General features: G+C 57.2%; 1 protein-coding gene across 1 annotated transcript in view; it reads right to left on the bottom strand.

The window, feature by feature from the left end:
* Nucleotides 1-8,176: 8,176 nt before the first annotated feature.
* The window catches only part of ILRUN (inflammation and lipid regulator with UBA-like and NBR1-like domains), an 89,301-nt gene continuing 82,169 nt past the window's right edge, over nt 8,177-15,308 (bottom strand). The window contains exon 5 of the mRNA XM_066359610.1: nt 8,177-11,136. Within this exon, the coding sequence (XP_066215707.1) occupies nt 11,101-11,136 (36 nt within the window). The 3' untranslated portion in view covers nt 8,177-11,100. The remainder of the gene's footprint in view (nt 11,137-15,308) is intronic.

Here is a 15,308-nt window from a genome sequence, read left to right as displayed (position 1 = left end):
ACATCTGAGGCACACGCAAATCCCCATTCTCCCCATACTTGACAACGCTCTAATATCCGGGAGCTTAGCCAAGGTCTCCCCTACCGCCACGCCTGGCCAGTGAATTGAGGGACTCAGGGCCCTCAATTGAGGCTGTGGCCAGCCCTGGAGTGAAGGTGGCCAGGTCCTGTCACCAGACCTGGAGGTGACCACAGAAGCTTCTCTGCTGGTGGGGCAGGCACCTGAGGACACAGAGAATGCTCAGGTGGACCGGGCAGCTCACTGTCTAAGCTTCACTTCACGTGGGTGAAAAGAACAGAGCCCAGCCCTGGCCAGTAGCTCCAATGGTTAGAGCGTCGTCCCGACACATAAAGGTTGCTGGTTACAGTCGGGACACACAGAGAAACAGACTGATGTTTCTGTTGCTCTCTCTTTCCCTTCTTCTCTCTCTGAAATCAACAACAACAAAATATATAGATATATAAAAAATAAAAGCCCAGAGAGGGGGAGTGGCTCCATCAAAGTCACACAGCACTGTGGGCGGGGCAGGTGCCCAAAGCCACGTTTCACAAAACCCACAACCAGCATGTAAGTACGACGGCATCGTGCCTTTGTTTTGGCCATTCCCCTTGCCTGGAATGCTCCCCTTCCAGATATGCCCCATGACTCCCTCGGTTGCTCCACATCTTGCCTCAAATGCCACCCTCCCAGGGGGACCTCCTATGTTAAGTTCCACTTCGCCCTCCCTTCCCCCTCCCCTCCTGTTTCCCCAGATCCCTTCTGACCACCCACTGTGCCATCTATCACCCTGGAAGTCCGCTCCAGATACAGGGAGCTGAGGTACCAATGTCTGTCTCTCTCCTGCGTCCCTCAGCACCCAGGACAGGGCCGGGAACGAGGAAGGTAAGTGCTCGAGATACATTTCTGAGACCAGAAGATGAATGTATGACTGACTGACTGAATGAATGAATGTCAAACTTTGCCAACAAGGCTTCCGCAGATGGAGGGCGTGATGAAAACGTTTGAACGGCTTCTCCTAGGATAGAAGTGTCCTCAAAAGCACCTCCCTCCACGGACACACTGTGCTCCATCCAGGTCAGACAGAAAACCAAGCTGAAGTTGTCTCGGCAGCTCTCCTCAGGGAGAAAACAAAATCAGCCGTTACCACCCCTTTTGTGACCACGGCCCTCTATTGACATGAGGGTGTGCTGTGTGCATTAGCGGGTATTTATTTACTCGATGTTCAGTCTGGGGTCAGAGCTCCTAGTCTGGCCGCTTGCTAGTGCGTGATCGTTGGCCTGAGCCTGGTTTCTCCTCTTCACGGGGAGTAAGAGAAGCCTGGCCCCTCTTGCATGGACTGTGAGTCAGCGGTACCCCCCCCCCCAGGAGCCTGCAGATGCCAGGCATGCTCTAGAGCAGGGGTCCCCAAACTTTTTACACAGGGGGCCAGTTCACTGTCCCTCAGACCGTTGGAGGGCCGGACTATAAAAAAAACTATGAACAAATCCCTATGCACACTGCACATATCTTAAAGTAAAAAAACAAAATGGGAACAAATACAATATTTAAAATAAAGAACAAGTAAATTTAAATCAACAAACTGACCAGTATTTCAATGGGAACTATGGGTTTGCTTTTGGCTAATGAGATGGTCAATGTGCTCCTCTCAATGACCACCAATGAAAGAGGTGCCCCTTCCAGAAGTGTGGCGGGGGTGGGGGCCGGATAAATGGCCTCAGGGGGCCGCATGTGGCCCGCGGGCCGTAGTTTGGGGACCCCTGCTCTAGAGCTTGATCCGGGTGATGGTAACGCCGGTGTGCACCAGGCGGAACCCCTAAGCTCTGTGTTCTCTGCCGTGTGTAACGTGTACACCAGTAAGAGAGAAGCGACAGAACTCACTTCTGAAGGCTGTCACGAGAAGGGAATGGACAGAACGTCAAATATGTCTGACTGGTAGCAAATACCAACGACGGCTCAGTGGGAACGTGGGCGTGTGCGGGCACGTGCTGTGTGAGACTACGCGACCCTCAGTGTGGCCGTGTCTGGGGATGAACGGCGGTGAGTGGGCACTGGTGTTGAGTGGTGCACGGAGCTGCACGTGTGTGTTAAGCACATGTGTGTGAATGTGTGCACGTGAGTGAGGGCTCCTCTGCGTGCTCTACGCAGGACAGAGGCTGAATGCCGAGCACACGGCACCGGGAGCGGCGGTGCTCCTCACACCGGGTGGAGTGAGGTGGGGCCGGGGCCTGGGAGGCGGAAGGGGCCGCGGACCCCACTAACTGCTCCCAGTGCCCTGTCCCTTCCCACAGTTGTCACATCTCAGAGATGCAAATTCCTCTGTGCTCCATGCAAATGAGACCCCAGAGCCAAGGCTGCCTCCCCTGCGGCCCAACCACCTCCAGGATGACTGAGCTCCGCGGAACCCCCAGCCCGGCTTGGGTCTGAGCCAGCTGGAGTCTGTCCCTGATTCCCAGCCAGATTCCGTCTCTTCCCCGGGGGCCCTTGGCTCTCCTGCCGGCTCAGGGTCCGGGAGAGAGCCCAGGCCGGGATCGGCCGCACTGGCTGCGGGACTCTGGGAGGCCGGGTTCTCCCTGGCTGAGCTCTGTGGCCCTGTTCTCGTTTGGGGAAGTTCCGAATGGTTAGTCCCCTGCACTGGAGAGAGGCCTGGTTCGCCCAGACCCTCCTGCACGGCACATCGACCGTGGGCCCTGCTCACAGGACCCTAAGCTTACCCAATTCCCCACGGGCGCTCACCGTTCCCCTACCGAGGTCGTCTCCCCGACAGGGACATGTGTCTTCATCAGCTCGGGTTGACCCATGTGTGTGTGTGGGCAGTGGCCCAGCAGGGACCCAACACATACATAACTTGCCCTCCTGATCTGTCTTGATGACAACTGCCCCCAAACCACCAGCTTTGTGGGCACCCCCGACCCCAAGCCTGCACCCCATGGCTCCTGGTTAAAGTGTGCCCAGGACACTGGGAATGTGGGGAGGCCAGCGAAGGACACGGCCTGACAACAAGAGCCGGCGACGCTCCAAGGAGCCCGCCACGACCAGCAGAGGCCGTGAGAACGTCGCCTCCCTGAGGCCCGGCCTCCAGCCCTGGCCCTGGCCCTGTGGCGGGCACTGGCGGAAGCAAACGTGTCAGCCCCGGTGCCTCGCCCTCGGAAGTGGTAAACCACAGTGGCCGAACCAGTTCCCGGGCACAGGTGTCTGGGCTGTCACTCTCCACCTCGGGCATACCTGTGACACTCCCCCCTTCGCCCCCTTTCTCCAGGAGCCCTGCCACCGTCTGGGGTCTAAGCTGGGCTGACCCATGTCCATCCCCAGAAACCAGGCCAGCCCAGCTGAGGACACGCAGTCCTTCCTCACCCAGCAAGCGTGCACCGAGAGCCCCCTGTGCAGCTGCTGAGCACAGCCCCCCCCCCTCAGAGCCCCTCCCAGAGGCAGTTAGGGTCTCTTAGACTCTCTTCCAGCGGGGTCCTTCCCTGCATCTCAACTCCCGCCCCAGCCCAAGAAATACCCGCAAGACAAGACTCCACTGGAAATAAAGGCTTGGTCCAGGGAGATACTCCTGTGCAGGCTACAGATTCTTTTAGACGCGGCCTTCCAAAAGTCCAGTATTCCAGTCCCCTCTTCTCGGGAGCCCGGAGCTCCCGCATCTGGCAGGTTACAAAAGTATAAAAACGATCATCACGTAATGGACACTTACCGTGGGCCAGGTATACGACGCCCAACTTGATGACAAGTTTTACTTCTCATGAGACTGTCCTCATTGAGATGAGGACAGAGGTCCCGAGTGTTTCATAAGCACTCAGTGGGCCAACAGCAGAGCCTAGATTCAATCCCACGCTTGTCTTGGTGGGGTGGAAGGCAGAGGCACAGGGCCCCGACGAGCAGGGGTCTGGAGAACCTGTGTCCAGCCTTCTCAGAGGCCCAGGGCTATGTGATGCCCTCTGCTGGCCTTGAGCCCATCCTGCACCCACTGAGGCAGCCACACTCCCAAGCACCCGAGCGACTAAGGCTGTCTGCACATTCTCGCTCCCACCCAGACTGGCTGAGTGGCTCAGGGCTTCCATACCCCGAGAACCCTGAGAAGGCATTCCTCACAGCTCAGCCACAACCCCTGCCTTTGCTGTGCGTGCGTGCGTGCGTGTAGGTAACTTGGAGCAGCAGTGACAGCCCCGCCTTCCAGGGATCTTGGATGTCTTGGTGGTTGACCAGACCTGACTACAGCCCCCCTCCTTCCAGCCCCCTCCCTTTCCCACAGTCCAGGGCCCTGGGCTGTCCTTGGGAGGACAGACTACAGGAGCTAAGCTATGACCTGCTAGGGCCCTGGCCTTACTCCTCCATGCCCTGGCACCTGGCTTTCAGATGGGGGCCCTGGCCTGGCCAGTACCTGGCCCCTGTCCACTCCATTCCCAGCTACAGGAATGAACAGCAGGGAGAGGCTTGGGACACCACAGTCTAGAGATAGGACAGGAGAGAGGTCAACTGCAGCCATTGGAGCTCCGAGTCTGAGAAGGGATCTTCTTGAAGCTGGGCACCCAGCAGGCTTTAAAGGAATGTGACAGATGAGCTCAAACCCACACTCTTTTTTGATGACCTCATCCAGCCCTGAGACTTTGAATGCCAGCCCAGGCTGATGACTCCCACCTGGTGTGTCCCCTGCTGAACAGCAGACTGTCTGCCCAGCACTGCTCATGGCTGCCGACAGGCATCTCACAGGCAGGAGGTCCCAGCCCCGTTCCCACCACCATGCCTGCTCCTCACGTGGTCATCTTAGGTGACAGCAGCCACCCACAGCTACTAAGCAGGGTCTAGCTGCTCAGATCCCAGTCTCAGGAGTCACCTCTCCCCACACGCACACTCTCCCTGTGCCCTGACCAGGTAAGAGCTTTGGTCTCTTTGTGTGTGTGTTTGTATTTTTCCAAAGTGAGAAACGGGGAGGCAGACAGACTCCTGCATGCGCCCGAGTGGGATCCACCCGGCATGCCCACCAGGGGGCGATGCTCTGCCCATCTGGGGCGTTGCTCCACTGCAACAAAAGCCATTCTAGCGCCTGAGGCAGAGGCCATGGAGCCATCTCCAGCGCCCGGGCCAACTTTGCTCCAATGGAGCCTTGGCTGCAGGAAGGGAAGAGAGAGAGAGAAAGGAAGGAGAGGGGGAAGGGTGGAGAAGCAGATGAGCACTTCTCCTGTGTGCCCTGGCCAGGAATCGAACCCAGGACTTCCACATGCTGGGCCGACGCTCTACCACAGCCAACCAGCCAAGCAAGAGCTTTGGTCTCATTTGGTTGCTGCCATTATCTCCCGACCCTGGGAGTGCCCAGCACATGATGGTCGACAGTGGGTGGGTCAACTGCCAGGGGCCCAGGGCAGCGCCATTCTCCCAGGGTGGGCTGCGCAGGAACCGGGATGCCAAGTCCCCCCACCTCTTCCCTCCAGGTGGACAGGTGCTGCTCTCCCATTGGGGCCCCGGGCACCCCAACCTCTCCCCTTTCCACAGACCAGGTGTCCCCTGCACACAGGCCAGGTGTCCCCTGCACACCTTGCCTTTCTTTAGGGCTCAGCCGAAGGGCCTCTCCCTCAGAGGGGCTCCCCAGCACCCCCACCCCCTGGACCGAGTTCAGGCTGCTCACTGCACGTTCCCCGGGACCCGCCCCTCTGCTTCGCTGGAGTCACGACCCTGAGGAGTTCACTTGTTCACAGGCTGAGCACCAGCCTGGCCGGCCTTGGAAGGCCTCCTCTGGATGACTGTGAGGATTAAACGAGGTAGTTCCTATAAGTAGTTTAATAGGCAGTGGTCACTAACAGCCCATATTACCATAATTACAGTGGGCACTGAGCCGTTGACAGAGAAGCAGCTTACTAGAAATAATGCGTAAGCCACAAACCACAGCCCCGGATATGGCCAGGGCTCCCCTCTGAACGTCACTGCTCTGGGTGCCTCCAGCTCCCTCAGATTCTGGGCCTGGCCAGGACAGCGCAGGCGCACCCTGGCTCGGCCTCATGGAGTGGGGGCCGGGCGCTGGCCGCCCCCCCAGCCCACCCCGTCTGTTCCTGGCAGACCGAGGCCCGGCCACAGCGGTTCCCCTAGGAGCTTGTTAGAAATGCAGAATACTGCCCTCTCCCCCAAGACCTACTCAGTTCAGGTTTGTATTTTCACCCCGACACGCTGGAGAAGCACTGCCCCAGATCAGTGTCTCGGAATCAAGCCAAACATGCTGCTCAGAAAAGACATGGTTCTAAACCAGCGCATTTGACAGAGGGGTCCCCTGAACCCCGCCCATCAAGTCACGCTAGCCAATCGGAAGTCCGCTCTCTGGGGGACCCTGGCCCCCAAACTCACTCACTCTCCCCATCTTAAAGCATCCTCGCCTGCTCCCTGTTCTGCCCTCATTTTGAAATAAAGAGCAGCCACGAGTGCACTCGGACCGGGATACACACCAGGTGGTGTGTCCGGGAGGGTGGCCGGGTCACAGCACCGCACATGGTTGAGGGAGGCGCCTTCCAGAGAACAGGGTGGGAGACACCGAGGTACAACCTGAGCTGGGGCGGGGAGGCAGCAGGAGGACCTGTTTGCTTTGCCAGCAGGGTGGGGCCCAGACCACTGCCACAGCCTCCCCCGGCCCTCACCCCCAGCCGCAAGCTCAGCCCAGAGCCCCCTCCCTGTCACCTAGGCCCCGTGGGAATGGCTTGTGCCAGGAGCTACCATCCAACCTGCAACCCTTCTCAGGGCCTGGTGACTTCTTGACAGGTTACAGCCCCAAAGACAAACAGATTCTGCCAAGCAAAGAACTGTCCAGCGGCAGGGGTGTTGGGAGAAGGCCTGGGGCTGGGTCTGAGCTGCCAGAAGACCCAGGTGACAGGGTGAGGGCCCCTCTCCTGCAAAGAACAAACAGCGTGAACACCTGGAAGGAAGCAGGATGTAGGTGCAGGCTCACCACAGGGTCTCCCAGCTTCCTCCCCTGGGCTGTGTATCGGGCCAGGCAGAGAAACAGGACCTTTTTTTTTTTTTTGTATTTTTCTGAAGCTGGAAACGGTGAGAGACAGTCAGACAGACTCCCGCATGCGCCCGACCAGGATCCACCCAGCACGCCCACCAGGGGGCGATGCTCTGCCCTCTGAGGCATCACTCTGCCGCGACCAGAGCCACTCTAGCGCCTGGGGCAGAGGCCAAGAAGCCATCCCCAGCGCCCGGGCCATCTTTGCTCCAATGGAGCCTCGCTGCGGGAGGGGAAGAGAAAGACAGAAAGGAAGGAGAGGGGGAGGGATGGAGAAGCAGATGGGCGCTTCTCCTGTGTGCCCTGGCCGGGAATCGAACCCGGGACTTCTGCACGCCAGGCCGACGCTCTACCACTGAGCCAACCGGCCAGGGCCAAAACAGGAGTCTTGTATTCAAGCCCTTAGAGCAGGGGCCAATTCTTCTATAGTGCCGCCATTTCTCTGTACAACCTGTGGCCCCAGGTCTTCTCACTGGGCTGCCTACAGAGCAATGGCCAGGGAACGTATGTGAGGCAGCCTCCAAGGAGAGCAATCCCTAGCAGGCTTGCAGGACTCCGGGCCAGTCTGCAGTTACCTAATCCACAGTGCACCAGGAGAGCCTGCAGCACCCGGGAACCGGAGCCCACCACCACGGGAAACACGAAAGGGAAGGTGCATTCCCTCTCCTAGATCTAGGGTGCTGGGGCCCTGGTGGGACTGGGAGGACTTCCCTCTCCTAGATCTAGGGTGCTGGGGCCCTGGTGGAACTGGCAGGACTTCCCTCTCCTAGATCTAGGGTGCTGGGGCCCTGGTGGAACTGGCAGGACTTCCCTCTCCTAGATCTAGGGTGCTGGGGCCCTGGTGGGACTGGCAGGACTCCCCCGAACCCAGGCTTGTCTGCTCTCCCAGCAGGAAAGATGTCCACGAGGCTCTGCGCTCTTCTGTGCTCAAGTCGCCCAGAAGCCGGACAGAGCACTGATCAGCAGACCCGTGGGCAGGCCACTGGGGGCCTAGGAGCCAGGAAGGGCAGACCCAGTTATAACCCCAGGACTGACTTCCCAAACAGACAATAGACCTCAGGGTCTCAGTTTCCCCACCTGCAACAACAGGAAGAGACCCAGAAACCAAAATGTGCACATCACAGAGCCGCCGTGGAGCTACGCAGATGCACAGGGCTCAGGGACAATAAAACTCACTGGCACACGAGAAAATAGGTTTTTTGTGTGTTAATTTAATCATACAAATATTCATTTACACAGTAAGGAAAAGCCTCCTCATCCATGTCTCCTCCCAGGCACCGGAGGCCCACCACAAACGCCCACTCGCTCACCACGCACCACGCTTGGGGGAGGGCACACGCCCTCCAGCACTCACTCAGGAAATGAAGGAGGGGCCAGGTGGGCATGCGGGGCTCAGCTTGCTTGTCTGAGCCCTGGCACCCCCAGCACCCTCTCCTGCTGGGGCTGATTGAATTTGGGGAGGTGGTTCTTGTCACACCCATTCCCACCTTGGCACCCTCAGACCACACCAACTGTCTGCTTAGGCTCTTTCTAGGTTAGATGTGCCTTTGAAGGGCTTCAGGCGACAGCCGGTCTTTATGGAGAGAGAGAAGGCTGTTTCTTGTAGAAATATGCCCCAAATTCAACTGTCCCTGTGACAAAAAGAAAAAGGCATGCACGCGTGCACACACACCCACACACACACCGCACTCCGTGCACACAGGCCCTTCCCAAGCCTGAGCCCCTCGGCTTCCCACACTGGACTCGGGCCCTGGACGGTGCCTGCCTCACCCTGTGGGCACCACACTGGGGTGGGCCCACAGGCAGCCGCTGTTTGGTGGAGAGCAGCAGAGGCCAACAGGGCGGAGAGGGTAGCCTCTGCCAGCGCCCCAGCAGGGGGGGCTCCAGGACTGCTCAGCACTCGGACCAGGGACAGGAGGCAGGCTGCAGGGCACTGCACGCGCCCGGCCCTCCTCCACGGCCTGCGCTCTTTCTGGCCTCTGCAAGGGTGTGTGCAGAAATGGTTTGCTCTTGGGTGGGAAGCAGCGTGCGTGGGGCGGCTACCTCACCGGGCCAGGCTGCCCACAGCATGAGCAGCGGGATGCCTCTCCCAGGGGCAGCGAAGGGGCCCCTTGTGGGGGCAGATGAAGAAGCCAGGAAGCCAGGGGAGGGAAAGCCGCACGATCCTGTCAGGGCAGCTGGAGACGGGCTGGTGTGAAGGTTATGCCACGAGGAGAGTGCTGGGCACGGGTGGGCTCCAGGGTGGCGGGGTCCCAGGAGGTTGGCACCAACAGTAGCGGTGGTCTCAGCCCAACAGGGCGCTCAGCCAGAAAGCCAGCGCGAGCCCCTGGCTCAGGCACCTGACAGGGACCCGCTCTGCTCCGCTCAGGAATGGGGCCCTCTCTGTGTGCACGGAGAGCGGGTGCTCTGTGGGAGCCCTAGGCCGGCCCCAGACTAGCCCGCACTGCCTTGCTCAGCAGGCTGGCTCCACTCTTCCCCAGGGCTTCTCCAGTGGACCAAAATATATTCATTTTTTGGGAGGTGAGGAGGCAAAAGGATAATTTCATACAAGCTTATCTCCCACAATCAAGCTTTTAAAAAACAGTCTCAGAAGAGGACGAGGAGGAACAAATTACACACGGTTTCGGAACTCGCACACCCAGACAGAGACAGACAGGCAGGCAGACCCTCACCCATACCCAGGCTATATGACCCCTTGCAGCCGCTCATCAATCACCTGGTCTCTCTCCTTGACTCACGCCCGGGGGGGTTGGGGTGTGGAGAGAGGGAACCGCACCCTAGATCCTAGACCCATGTCCACAGCTATCAAACCATCTGACACTCGAGGAAAGGAGGGGTGAGAAGAGAAGAGGGACTTTGCATATTCTTGTATCTTTGGCAGACAGCTGTTCTAGCCTGGCTCCAGCTTCCCACGGAGATGTCCACATCTCAGCCTGCTCGGGACCCACGGAATGCCTGGGGGCCACCCGCCCAAGTAAGCAGCCAGCCAATGAGCCTCTGCTCGGGCTGCCAGTAACCAGGCATCCTGTTTGGGACGGGGGTCCTCTCGTCTCCATCCAAGTGTGGTCTCCCAAGATCACACAGTCGGCAACTGTGGCCCTTCCCCACGGCAAATCCCCAGCCGTGGCTGTATGTTCACACACCTGAACAGCTCAGCCTCCACTCACAGGCTGTGGAACACAAGGGACAACCGAGAGGAACGCAGGGAAGGGCGCTGTGTGACAACAGAGAAGCACGGGAGTCGGCGTCACCCTCGCCGGGAGCTGCACGCACACCGTGTGGGTGAAAAGTCCAAAAAAGCAGGAAGCGTGGTGGCATTCCTGCCGGAGGAACATGGAGGAAGAGCGATCTGAACTGTTACGGGTGTGTGCTGGACACTCTCAGCCTCAGAAATGCCCGCAGCCCCCGAGACCTGTCCCCCAGGCTCCCTCTGCTGGCCACAGGGCAGTTTGGTCCTCAGAGAGGCTCTGCCAGTCACAAGCCACAGGGTGGACGGGGACAAATGTCCAGGTGTCAACAGAAGATTAACGAGAAAAGAGGGAGGAAAAGGGCCACAGCTCACTGGCTGACGCCACTAGACTCCCGGGTCACGTGGTGCGGCAAGTCCTCCCGCAGCACTACCCATGGGAGTCCCCGAACACGCCACGCCAGCTCTGGGCCGGACTCACTCCAGAGCAAGCAGCTATTCTACAGTGTTATCCCTCATCTAAAAGAGTAAAAGTGGGGAAAGAGGAAAAACAATATGTGCTCAAAACTACCACCTGTCAGTAGGCAAAATAATTTTTGTTTAAAAAGATGGCTTTTTTCCCCCATTTTTAAACTCTTCCCCCTCCCCGAGCAACCTAGGCTTGGTAGACAGACCCTGACAGACACACGCCAGGCGGCTGCACGGGCTTCCTCGCGGCAGCCTCCCCCACGCCAGCGACTCAGCACTCACACATGCACACTGAGTTTACTCAAAACTAGTCTGTTCTCTTCTTCCTCTTCTTCTGGGATGGACGGTCACAGCCGGAGGTCCGTGCGGTGTGGTCTGCAATCCAGAGGAACCCCTCGCCCGCCCCCACCAAAGTCAGACCGTCTGTCTCTTGTTAACTGTTCTTCTTGCTGACACCCGTTTAGGACTGGCCGAAGGGGTAAGGCCCGTGGAGCCCCTGGAAGAGAGTGGACACAGTCAGTGATGGCAGACACAGCAGGTACAATCTGACAACCAAAATCACGTAAAAGATTCCACGGGTCCCAGTGAGCCACGAGGAAGCTCAAAGACACACACACAAGGCATGGGGGTTGTCCTTGCCGTGCAAAACCCCACAGGCCAAGTACCAGCGCGTTTCAGGTTGCTAAGTGTTCTCCATCACAGCATCCAAACAGAGGTAGGCTGGGGGAGAGACTTCTCATCTCTCAGTGTCTAGATCAATTGGTGCCAACTCTCAGCTGCCTACGTCAGTCACAAAGCCACCTCTCCTTCCTGACCATGCCTCAGCCTCTCAGGTAAAGACCCACTCTCTGCACCCTGACTGCCACAATGCAGGCAGGCACTGCTGGCTGACGACGCTTCTATCGACCACAAAAACGCTGCAGCCTGAGTGCTGCCTGCTGGGCACCTGGCCCCGGGCACCAGGAGCTGCATTCTCTAATCCTGTCCCAGCGGCCAGACGAGGCTTTTCACACCCACGTGAAGAGTGCCCATGTCACTGCAGAGACTAAGAGACTTGTTCAAAGTCGAATGGTAAAAGGCAGAGCCAAGGGTTCAAGGTCAAGTGTGAGCTTCGTTTCCCCCACAACACCTCTCCCTGAGCCACAGGGTGATAAGGGTTACTCCAAACTGGAAGGCATGTTTTTATCGCAGCCGGCTGGATGAAAAAGTATCACAATCTTCCTCTTCCCTTCAGTTAAGATGTGCTAACAGCAAAAGCAGCTGCATGAACTTGGCTCAGGATGACCTGTGCCTCACTCCACTTGGAAAGACCTGGTCAATGCCAAGACCAAGAGGGCAAAGGTACCGGTGACCAACCTCACAAGGGTACCATTCCCCAAAATGGCCTGCCCTGGACAAAAGGAACCAGATGGGAGCAGAGAGCAGACACCTCAGCCGTAACCACAACAAATACCCAGAGGGGCTTCCTGATCTGACAGCTACACTGAGAACCCTGAATCTCTGCCCGATGGGGGGTGGCGCAGTGGGTAAAGTGTCGACCCGGAATGCTGAGGTCACCAGCTCTGAGCGTGGGCTCACCAGCATGGGGTCACTGGCATGAGCAGGGGCATCATCCACATGGTTCCAAAGCTCACCAGCTAGAGCCGAAAAGCTGCTGGCACGAACAAGGGGACACTGGCTCACCCAGGTCAAGGCATGTGTGAGGAGCACTCAACGTACAACTATAGTGAAAGCAACGATGAGTTGATGCTTCTCAACCTCTCTCCTTCTTATCTCTCTCTTTCTCTCTCTCTCTCTGTCTCTCACTCTTTAAAAAAAAAAAAATCCTGAATCTAGGCACATGAGTGTAGGAGGCACAAGAATGACTGAGATGCCCTGGCCGGTTTGCTCAGTGGACAAAGCATCAGCCTGCCGTGCGGCGTCCCATGTTCAATTCCCGGTCAGGGCACACATGAGAAGCGACCGTCTGCTTCTCCCCCTCCCTACCCCTCTCCTTCTCTCTCTCTCCCAGCCAGTGGCTTGATTGGTTTGAGCACAGGCCCTAAGCACTGAGGATAGCTCAGACAGTCTGAGTGTTGGCCCAGACAGGGTGCCAGGTGGATCCCGGTCGGGGCACATGCGGGACTCGGTCTCACTATCTCCTCTCCTCTCACTTTAAAAAAAAAAAAGAAAGGAATGACTGAGATGACATTTTCCATTAGCTTAATGGAATGTGGCCAGTCAAAATTTGCCTTAAAAAAACGACACTTTCTTTGAAAAGAAATAAAAATGCTTAGTCGCAGGGTTGCCCGTGACTAGAGTCCCTTCTCAGCATGACTGTTTGCGGCCCCCTCCCCAGCACGTCGCTTGGCCAGTCGTAGGCTCCCACTAAGAATGCGCCAAATTAATGACTGAGAGAGAACAGGTATTTCTCACTACTGCCTGGAGTATCACGTAAGTCACAGGAACATTAGCCCTTTCAAAACCAAGTTTTCAAAGAGCTGCTGAAGCCTGGGGACACAAGAGTCCGGGTCACACCATCCCCGTGGTGACAGCTTCCCAGGTCCCAGGAGAGGCTGGGCTCTGTGGAGCGGTTAGCTGGCCGGCAAGGGCCTCCGTTTCCCCCACAATGGGACGCAGGTCATGTAGACAGGAGAGGAGACCTGGGCTCTGCACCAGCGTGACTCTGAGTAAGGTCCCTTCCCCTCAGAGGATCTCAGTTTCCTTCCTAAATCTTTCCAGATTTAAGATTCTAGGAATTGACACACAATGCCTTGGCTCAGGAGGCTGAAAAACAGTATTCCAAGGAAAAAAATACCCTCTGCTCAGGCTTAGGCCAGAAGTCAAAGCTGCCAAAAGTAGGGAACATGGGATTCAGTTGCCATATATTTTCAGTGAAAAGCATTGAAACTGCTTTTGTCCCCCACCCCCTGCTCTGAATAAAGACACAAAGGACCAGCTAGAGAGCTGCTTGGTGGCATCCTAGCCGAAGGTGCATTTGGCCGGGCAGGCCAACACCGCCGGAACATCAACAGGTGCCCGGGCCTCACTGCTCTGCACCTGAACTTGTTCAAATGCTTGCAAAGAGCCCCTGAGTCAAGAGCTCCGAATTCAGAAAGGTCTGTAACCTAATCAAGGGCAGAGCTGGTAAACAGAGCAGTGGTATTTAAAATGCCAAAATGCCACACGTCTTCCAGCCCCTAAGACAATCATGCCCCCACCAGGCCGGCTAAGGCTGAGACCAGCTCAGTAGCCACGGCACCTACCCACTGAACCAGGCGGCCAGGGTAGCAAAGGGCTCTCGGACTCCGCTTTGCAGGACCTGATCAGAGGGTCACACGCACCACAGGTGGCAAGGAAAGAAGCTTAACAGAAGCTGTTCTCAGTATTCCCTGGAACACTCACCCACCCGGACAGCCCAAGGAGAGCAAGCAGGGCTCAGATTCCCGTGAGACTTCAACCCCTCACTGCTCAGTGGTCTCTGCACAGGGGGAAAGGCACAGAGGACAGAAAAACAAACAGCATTACTTTTCTATGAAGTATTTCCCTCTTCGCCCTATATTTAACTACTTTCCAGACCGAAGCTCCACACTTCACCCGGGCCTTTAAAGCAAGCACTGGCCTCAAGACTGTCTGAAATGCTTGGAGAAGGGAGTTTATGGATTTGATAAGGAGCTGCTGTACATTCCGATCTTATAGATACATAAAATGGGTCCTATGCTATTGGCCGAGAGAGGACTAAAACGGGCATTTTCAGATTTCTGCTTGAGTGGCCCAGACCCTAAGCCTTCGGTGTGGCACTGAACCAGCTTGGGTCAGCCGGTTATCGCTGGTCCTCTGTTTCCTGGCTAAGGCTCCGCACCCTTTGGAAAGAAAAGTGCTCACTAATCCCCTCTTGCCCAGAGAGGGGCACATAGGAACTGTGGATGTCTACCTGGCACAGAAAGGCAGCCCGAGAACACCCTCTATTCTCCTTCCCCCTCAAAGGAGCTACCATCACTTCCAGAAAGAGCGAGAAAGCCCCTTCTACTGCAAAGCCACTGTACCACCAGTAGGTCACGGAACAGAGGCAGTGCGACCCCAGTGGCAGAGGGACCCCAGTGGACGGAGAGTCCAGAACAGCTTGTCCGGGCGTCCCGTGGCAGGGGGTGAGGCAGGAAGAGCCCTTCCTAAAGGGGGGCGGAGGGATCTTCTCAACGGGAGGCCCCTCTGCACTTCAGCTTCCCCTGGAGTGCCAAGACCTGGTGTAACAGGTTCTGGTGGCTAATGTCCCCAACCCCAGCCCAAAAGTAGGGTTTGGCAATACAGACAATGCTCGCTGTCTTCTGGGGCCTAGAAACTCTACTTTTATCTGCAGGAAAAGCAAATGTCACATATTTTAACTGACCTGCACCACTGACGTCTCTCCTGAAACAGCTGCACTTCTAATAAGGACAACAGAGCAAGGGCTAGATCATCAGACGGCACCACAGCGCCCTGAACTAAACTCTTGACTCAACCAAAAACAGGCCGTCAGCACGATGACAGAACTCAGTGAGTCTGACACGAAGGGCCGACCTCTCTCCGGGAGGGACCGCTTCTCAGCACAGACGCAGCACGCGCAGCAAGGCGGGACTTAGCCATTCGTTTCAGTGGGAACTTCGGCCTTCTTTCCCTTGGAAGGTTAGAGACAGCTGGCTCACCAGTGCA

Source organism: Saccopteryx leptura, chromosome 1 (assembly GCF_036850995.1).
Source record: "Saccopteryx leptura isolate mSacLep1 chromosome 1, mSacLep1_pri_phased_curated, whole genome shotgun sequence".
Lineage (NCBI taxonomy): Eukaryota > Metazoa > Chordata > Mammalia > Chiroptera > Emballonuridae > Saccopteryx > Saccopteryx leptura.
The sequence above is the reverse complement of the archived record's forward strand: the minus strand, read 5'-3'. Positions and strand labels throughout refer to the sequence as shown.